At 38.3% G+C, this 8,769-nt stretch overlaps 2 protein-coding genes across 2 annotated transcripts; one reads left to right on the plus strand and one right to left on the minus strand.

Annotated features, from left to right (window-relative positions):
- Positions 1 to 3,154: 3,154 nt before the first annotated feature.
- On the minus strand, positions 3,155 to 8,164 carry LOC105209257 (dynein regulatory complex subunit 2). The gene is made up of 6 exons (XM_011179571.3): positions 7,994 to 8,164; positions 7,669 to 7,921; positions 7,263 to 7,486; positions 4,771 to 5,163; positions 4,518 to 4,709; positions 3,155 to 4,429 (listed from the first exon to the last, which is right to left on the minus strand). Exons 1-6 carry the CDS (start codon positions 8,126 to 8,128, stop codon positions 3,980 to 3,982), a joined length of 1,647 nt encoding a protein of 548 aa, XP_011177873.2. The 5' UTR covers positions 8,129 to 8,164; the 3' UTR covers positions 3,155 to 3,979.
- On the plus strand, positions 5,289 to 6,641 carry LOC114803638 (odorant-binding protein 59a). Its single transcript, XM_029038464.2, has 2 exons — positions 5,289 to 6,232; positions 6,312 to 6,641. The coding sequence occupies exons 1-2, from the start codon at positions 5,399 to 5,401 to the stop codon at positions 6,546 to 6,548; spliced, it is 1,071 nt and encodes a 356-aa protein (XP_028894297.2). The 5' UTR covers positions 5,289 to 5,398; the 3' UTR covers positions 6,549 to 6,641.
- Positions 8,165 to 8,769: the final 605 nt, after the last annotated feature.

The following is an 8,769-nucleotide window of genomic DNA, read 5'->3' on the forward strand; positions in this document are numbered from 1 at the left end:
GACACTTGTTACGCTTCGCTGGTGTTTAGTTAAACCGGTGGAAAGGTAAAGCGGTTGAGAGTGACAGTGGGAATTTTCGTATTCAAAACTCAGAAAATAGTAATCTGGGATTGATTTTGAAAAATTTGGTTAAATGAATAGGTATCGTTGCAACTAGCAACTTAAAAAATATTTTCTAGTCTTGTTTTTAATTTTGGAAAAGTTAATGATTTCGCTTATTCGAAAAAAGTAATAATTTCAGAATATTTTTCGAAGAAACTCTTTTTGATCTATCCAAAAAATACTAATTAAGAGCTTTTCGATGGTTCTATACAGATATATTATATATAATATATACAGGCCGAGGGAGAGGGAGACCTCCACTCTGATGGAAGGACCAGTTGGAGAAGGACCTGGCTTCACTTGGTATTACTAAATGGCGAAAAACTGCCAAAAGGAGAGATGCGTGGATGCTGTTGTGGACTCGGCTATAACCGCGCAAGCGTTGTCTACGCCAGTTAAGAAGAATAATAATATATACAGATATTTAATATATTTAAAATATTCTTTAATTTTGTTTTTTTTTGAAATTTTATCAATGAAAATTGTCACTGTACACTGCTTGGTGCCCTACTTTTGTACGAAAGAATTCCTGTAAGTTCACTTGCTGAATTTTTATTGCTTTAAGTGAAGATTTAAATAGAAATTGTATATCTATAAACAATTGTATAATAGAAACCTTAAGTCTCTTATGGCATGCCTGATTTGAAGACATTAATAATTATATAATAATAATTTATGATTCTAACTTAAAGGTGAAGTTCTAAAGTACTTTCATTAGTAAAGAATTTTAGTCTTATTTTATAGTTTCATTATTATGAGAACCTTATGCCATATTAAATGACAATAATGTCATGTAAATGAAGCAATTGTCATTTTATTGATATATAACTCCGTTTGAGACTAATTGGCTGTGTTAGATCAGTAAAAATTGTGCGTATCCAACAACTTGCTGTTAAAAATCCGTTTCGTTCGATAGTCTGTTTCCATCTAGACGGCAACTTCATGATACCCTCTCGTAGAAGCCCCCCTCCCTATTTGCAAAGAACTCGGACAGCCACTTTTCACATGCCTCTTTTGAGTCCAACACCACCAAGGGCGTTCGACATGGATAGGAACAGATGGTAATCACTTGGCCCTATGTTTGGACTATATGGTGGATGCGATAAAACCTCCCATTCGAGCTCCCGTATCTTCTGACGAGTCATAAACGAATGTGTGGCTTGGCGTTGTCCTGGTGGAGCACTACACTCTTCTCGTTGGCCAATTATGGACACTTCTGGTTGAGCGCCTGCTTCGTTGTTCGCAGTAGATGGTAGAATTAAGCGTCTGGCCCTATGGGAGCAGCTCATACTGGATGATTCCCTTCCAATCCCACCAAACACACAGCAAAACCTTCCTGGCTGTCAATCCCAGTCACCATCCGCTTCAAAGATGGGTCGAGTTCGTTCCGTTTCAGCAGCATATCGCAGGCGTTGAATCGGTCCAGAAGGTTTTTTTGCGTTAAATCATGTGGCACCCAAATTCCAGATTTTTTGTGTATCCAGCCTTCTGCAGGTGGTTTGGTGACTAACTTCCATCTCCTGGGCGATATCACGAGATGCCACATGCCGGTCTAACTCGGATGTTTTCCATGATTTGATCGGTATTCATCGTCATAGGTCTTCCGCCGGCTGGCTTATCCATGGCGTCGTTTTCGCCCGCTCTGAATCGTCGAAACCATTCCTCCGCAGTTCGAAGTGATAGCGTACCATCCCCCAAAACACCATTAATCTCACGGAACGTTTCTCTAGTGGATTTGCCTTTAACGAAGGAAAACTTTAAAATAACGCGAATTTCGGCGATAGTGAACTCCATGTTTACACGTCCACAACTATGGAATGTTATTTTCAAAATAATCATGCATAGCGTCGTTTTGTAGGTTATGTCAAACCTTTCAAAGATGTATAGTATAACCAGATACGAGCTCTGTAGCGCTTTATACATAGCCGCGAAATTCAAAAGACAAAAGGCGGGAGGGATATATTTGACAACCTAATATATGGTCTGAATATTCGATTGCATGACATTAATAATTTGGTTCTTGAGATGTCAGACTATCTCAAATTAGTCCATAGTATGGTTTCTATAACATTGAAAAAAATACGGATCTTATACATATTTTTAAGACAATAATTATATTAATGAACTTTGGCAATAATTATATTTATTGACCACATTTTGTCTTATTTTCATAAAAAATATTTTATTTTAAAGCTAAAAATCAAATCAAATCAAATCGCACTAATATTAAAGTAAAATGTCTGCTAATCATTCACTTTATCTAATATGAATATAAAATAGTTAATATATAATAAATAAATATATGCTAATACCAATTTACCAAAATATTTCCGGCAAAGCGGTTTAATATTTGAAATGTTCAATTACAAAATAAAATCATATTAAATGATAAGCAAAATATGATCATAATTTAGAATTATTAAACTCGCAACTGAGTGAAATTGAATACATATTTAACCATTTAGCGTTATAGTTTTTGTACATCAAATACATAGAAGCTCGTTGACAACAACATGTCTACCATAGGTGGCAGTTTGTCAGCAACTGATTGCTACCAACCATGCTTGTTGTAGGCGGTCTGACATTTCTAACTACAAATAAGCCATTAGACAGCACTGTTTTGCTGACATTTCAATTGCCATACGCAAAATATTGTAATTTTTTTTTAATCAGATTTCTGCATGTCTCACATGAAGTTGTCAAAAAGCTTGTTGTTTGCATTGTTTTTGGGAAATTTTGTTGGGTGGCTGATTTTTGACAAATGGTTTTCTACATTTGACATGAATATTCAATGTCGACAGTGGCGCTGTAAGTGTTTTTGTAATACTAGTGCTTCTTTCATATAAAAATGACATAAGTCAAAAATAAAACCAAAGCAGAAATGGGCATTTAAAAGTTGCAATTTTTGTAGACTCCTTTAAAAAGGAATGTATTTGAATTAATTGTTTACCAAAAGTTTAGGAAATACCGTTATTATACTTTGGTTACATTAGTCTGCTAATTCTGTGTACCTAAAAACAATTTCGCTGTTTTGAGTTATGCCACTCTACTTGTTAAGCAGCGAAAAATATTGTAAATGTATATATATGCTAATCTGAACCGGTTGTTGCATATTTGTATTGATGTTGTTGCATTAAAATTGATTTGTTGTCGCCAGTTTTTGTTTTAAAATTTTGTGCGACACGGCGTATGAGCGACATTTCAGCAGTCTGTCACAGGATAATACTGTCAGTGCATAGTCATGGCTTGCCAGACGTACATAGCTGATGAGTACAGATATATCGACAGACATTCAGTCACATAAGGTACTAGGTATGGCACATCAGGTCCACTCTATCCCTCTCTTTTCCACTTTCAAACGCTTGTAACAACTATGAAATACATTTTTGAATTCTAATTCGAAATAATAAAGGCTACAGCGAACTAACAACCAAAAATATGGCAATACTACTAAAGCTATGCCGCCTATCGCCCATTTTTGGCGCTCACACACACACACTTATGCATTTCCAATATTTCTCACGTTCGTTGCATGCAGAATTTTCGCAATTTCAATAAATCATCGCCACCAAATTTATGACAGCTCTCAATTCAGCTGTATATCATCGCGCCGATATAAAAGGATAACAACTTTCTGATTGAATATTATTATTATTATTTTTTAGTGAGGTTTTTTGTTTTATTGTTGTTGTACACGCTGTCATACAATAATTTATGACATTTTAAACTTTTCCATAAATTACTCGTAAATGCTAACTTATTTAACTGCAGCAAAATTAATTATCCACTTGTGCGGCCATAATTAATGGCGATGTCAGGCAAGGGTGAGCGAGGAAGAGAGGGAGAGAGAGAAATAAAAAGAAATATAATTAAATAATTAAAACCGCACGAACGATTCGATTTTCGCCAGCTTTGGTTTGCCGCGCAGCAAACGCGCCGTACGCACGGTGCTGGTAAAGTTCGCCTCAATGCAGGCGGTGAAGGGACGGCGAAAGCCATTGCTATTCCCACCACTAGGTGTTGTAGACGCGCGACGCGCTTCGGCGGCGCTGTGACACTTCGTCTGTCGTTGATCTTTGATGAGATGCTGCTGCTGCACACGATCCACACGCATGCTGCTCGGTCGCTTGGCGAGATAGTCGTTGACATGTAGATTGGAACCGTTACATAAGTTCATATTGATCAGTAGCTCCTGCAGTTGCGCCTTGAGTGCGGCATTCTCGGTTTCCAGCTTCTTCTTCTGTTGCTTCATGCAGACCACATCGACGCGTGCGTTGTTGACGCGACGCCAGAAGTTCTCCATCAGCATCCAATTGGCGAAGGCGTACTATTCGTAGGAGGGGAAGAAGAGGAATTGAGTTTTATGAATTGAGAATTATGAATTTCAGGAAAAGAAAGAGTCCCGTCAAACTCACTTCTTCTAACTTGGAAGGCTGCTCCGAAGGCTTCATTTCTTCAACTTGCTCCTGCGCCTCCTCCTCGAACATCGGCTTGGTGAGCGGCGGCAAGCCCAAAGGCAGCAACTGCTCACGTTTGGTCTCATTTTTGCGACAAACGAGCGCCAGTTGGAGTAGCGTTTCACCCTCAGCTGCAATGCCTTTCAAATGCTGTAAACAGACAGTCTTAATTTTAAAGCAAAAAATTAAGCAACTCAGCTGCTTCTCTCACCTTCAGCACATTGTAACTCACAACGCTCATTAGTTTGAAGCGCTCTTCATCTGCTTTCAATTCAGACTCAAAATTTGCTTTTGACTCCGAGAGGCGCTGCTGTAGATCATCTCTTAGCTTCACGAAATACACCACCTTACCCTCATTGTTTTCCAATGTGTCGGCGTAGACCAGCTTAAGATGCGCCAACTGATCGCTAGCGCGTTCTATTTGATGATAGTGATCACGTATGATATTAGCGCTCTCCTGATCACGTTCCTTCAGATCCATATACTCGGAGTAGAAACTCTCGGTGTGACGCATATAACCGGCGAGCACATCCTGATATTCCTGCCAGAGGCGTTCGAGTTTCTCCTCACCGCTTTTGGTGATATTTTCAATGTAGAGTTGCATCTGCGAGATGAGAGAGAGATGAAGGGAGGGAGAGGGGATTAATGGGTATGATTTAGGTTATTTAAGTTGTCATTTCTAAAAATTTTAAAGTGACAACTCTCTTTGACAGTTAAAAGTTGCTGACAGCAACGCTTTTATGATTACTGCGCAATAATCGCTGACCGTGGACACTCACACGATCGCATGCCACTTTGATTGACAAGCATCAACTCTAATTGAGTGTATATTTTATATAATGCGCGCTCAACGTTCTTTAAATAGCGCCCTTGTGTGTCTACAAGCAACATGTTGCGCGATCATGCCGAAGCGTTCGCTTGCCTGCTTACCGTCTGGTCAACTCTGGATAACGTTGATTTTACTCTACTGTTCTACGTGCTACGCGCTGAAGTGCCGCACGGACGATGGACCCTCCGAATCCGAACTGAAACGTATTACACGCAGTTGTATGCGCAAGATCGGTGAGAACGCGCATCCTATGGGTGGTGGATCAATGAATTTCAACAACAATCACAATCATCCCTACGGCTCGTTGCATCAATCGAATTTCGGGCCACAACATGGCAGCAATTCACGTTATGATTACAATTACGATTACGATGATAATGCGGATCAATATTATGGTAATCCCAATAATAACAACAACAATTACAATAATAACAATTACAATAATAACAATTACAATAACAACAATGGTAATTACGATCGCGATCGCAATGTTTTGCAACAACGCAATCGTGAACGCCAACAAACGAATCGTTCGGATAACAATAGATCGGGATCGGCTTCTTCAGGCTCCTCAAATAATAATGGCGGTCGCTACGATAACAATGATGGCAACGGTAATAGAGGTAGTGCTGGCGGCAATGGTGATGTTGGAAATCGTGGTGGTAATGGTGGCACTAACAATGGTGGTCGCAATTCAGGCGGAAATGGTGGTGGTGGCAACAATCAACGCGGTTTCACACAGAATAATTCCAATAATAATAACAATAACAACAACAGAAATGGAAAAAATGACACAGCCGATGCTGCTTGCGTGGTCCATTGCTTCTTCGAAGAGTTGAATATGGTAGGTGGTTCGTTGAAGTTCTTAAGAGAAGCCTTCGTTTGAGAGATATGTACTTTATTGTATTTTTTGTCCTCAACAGCTGAACTCCGACGACTATCCGGATCGCTACAAAGTGCAATATGGCCTTACACGTGATCTGCGTGATCGTGAGCTGCGCAACTTCTATACCGACACTATACAGGATTGCTTTCATTATTTGGAGTCCCAGCGCAGACGCGACAAATGTCACTACTCACGTGATCTCATCAATTGCATGACCGAATATGCAAAAGTGAATTGCGACGATTGGCAGGAGTTTAATGTGGTTTTCAATTGAATTATGGAATGATGATGAATGTGTAGATTTAGAAGATATCAAGAAACTTGATTTTAGGATCAGCAAAGCTATAAAAAGAATTTAGCAAACTCATTTGAATTTTACTATATTTTCTGTGATGCTTTGGAGATTTACGAAGGAATTTGTAAGCTCCTGAAACTGTATCCGTGTAGTATCCGCTTTAATTGATAGTAACGGGGTCCAAAGCTTCTAAAGCGGTAAGAGACAATGTCAATCGAGATTACGATTTCTAAAATTTTAGATTCTGTTTCCATTTACATAATTCAAACTTATATGGGTTTCAGTCTTGACTAAAACAGACTGCTAAGTTATTTGGTGAAAATATGAAATTTTTGGATTCTTTTTTTTTACATTTTAATCAGATCTCTCTATAAAAAAAGCTTCGAGCTTTTACGACGCCTTCATTTATAAAACAATATCGGAACATTCCAACCCAAGAAGAAATAACAAAAATGATATCGAGAGTCTCACCTGACTGTTGTTTTCATCACGAGAGATATTTAATATTTTCGAATGAGAGCTTTAAGCTTATGGGAGCTTTTCGTACTTTTTCAATGAATTTGTTTTGAGCTGCAATATTTTTAATAGGGTTTTAAACGCTTCATGAAAATGATTACATTCAAAAGTACTCAGTAGAATTAACAATAAGACTTGCTGGAAAATATTTAAAAATAATAATATAAATTTTCTAACCTCACTCTTCATATCATCCAATTTCTGCAAATGTCTTTCCTCTCTTTCCATTGCGTACTTTTCACTTTCATCTTTCAGTTGGTATTTAACACATTCCAATTCTTCCATAGCTTTTTGGCGTTTCTCTTGAAATTCGTTGAAATCTTGACTGTATTCTTCAAGTACGGCTGTTTTATTATGGTCATAGGTGTCTTTGAAGAATTGCATACGCTGTTGTTGGATGACTATAAGCAGAAGGGCAAAATAATAATTGATTTATAATTCAAGATTATGTTAATGGACGTAAAAATTATGTAGATTTGGGAAGAGTAAAGAGTAATTAAAGGTCTTAAGATCTAATGAGATTACTAATGAGAAACAGCTTCCTCAGTGGCTATATTGTTTAATTTTCATTCAATTTCCCTACCAATCATCTTATTAACAATCTCCATATGCGACTGCTGCAACGTCGAGTACATATCCTCAGCTATATCGATATCATTGAGTAATCGCTTGATGACACCATCTTTACGATCTAGACGCTCTTGAAAGAATTTCTGCAATTCCACCATATCTTTGCGCAGCTCCTGCACTTTCACCTGACGCAAGATGGAGCGCCATTCCTGATTGATTTTCGCCATATTCAGGCGACTGAAGGCCTCCTCGCGCTTGAGCTTGTTCTAAAGCACAAATAAGTGGATTATAAAAGGTGTTCATTGGTACTTCAATTTCAAAAATCTTCTGGTACGCACTTTCATGAAAAGCGATATGAGTTGCACTTTGCGGCGTCGCGCCTCCTCCTCGATGTCGGCGCGCATTTGCATGTAACGCGCTCGCTCCTCATCCGACATTTTCGCCAATTTATTCGCTTTACTTTTCTTGCCCATTTTGCGATTTGTTTATATTTCTTGTTAGAAGATGATTTTGTTGTAATATTATTTGAGTTTTCGGCTGGACAATTTTTGCAACTACAAAGTGCTGTGAACTCCACTGTTATTAGCTGCGTTGTGCCGTTAAAGTTTTTTATCGCCTTGCTGTCTTCAGCTGTTGTGTTGTTAGGTTGATATTTGTTGATTTTCACAAAGCAACACGGCGACAGGATACTATGGTATTATTATTGTGTTACCTTGGTGATTGTTAGCATTCTTTTGGAAGAATATTTTACTTTTTTGCTCGATACATACTATATTCATGCGTAGTAGAGCCTGGTAAATCCCAAAAATTTTGTGAGATTAGAGACAAAGTTTTTTCTTATCATATTTTGCTAATCAAATCGTATAGACCAATATCACTTGTTATACCCTGAATAGGGTATATTAACTTTGCCCCGAAGTTTGTAACACCCAGAAGGAAGATATAAATGATCGTATGTTGAATTGCGTCGATTTAGCCATGTCCGTCTGTCTGTATATACTCTCTTCTCTTCAAGAAGCTGCTCATTTGTCGGAACTGCCGATATCGGGCCACTATATCATACAGCTGCCATACAAACTGAACGATCGGAATCAAGGGCTTATATGGAAAACTT

The sequence above is a fragment of the Zeugodacus cucurbitae genome, chromosome 6 (assembly GCF_028554725.1).
Source record: "Zeugodacus cucurbitae isolate PBARC_wt_2022May chromosome 6, idZeuCucr1.2, whole genome shotgun sequence".
Lineage (NCBI taxonomy): Eukaryota > Metazoa > Arthropoda > Insecta > Diptera > Tephritidae > Zeugodacus > Zeugodacus cucurbitae.

Bases quoted from the DNA above. Each gene is read 5' to 3' on its own strand.
- LOC105209257 (XM_011179571.3), bottom strand. From the start codon at position 8,128: ATGGGCAAGAAAAGTAAAGCGAATAAATTGGCGAAAATGTCGGATGAG. The intron at 7,922-7,993 runs GTGCGTACCAGA...TTTGTGCTTTAG, and splicing joins TCATATCGCTTTTCATGAAA to AACAAGCTCAAGCGCGAGGA. The intron at 4,430-4,517 runs GTGAGTTTGACG...TCCTACGAATAG, and splicing joins AGCCTTCCAAGTTAGAAGAA to TACGCCTTCGCCAATTGGAT.
- LOC114803638 (XM_029038464.2), top strand. From the start codon at position 5,399: ATGCGCGCTCAACGTTCTTTAAATAGCGCCCTTGTGTGTCTACAAGCA. The intron at 6,233-6,311 runs GTAGGTGGTTCG...TGTCCTCAACAG, and splicing joins TCTTCGAAGAGTTGAATATG to CTGAACTCCGACGACTATCC.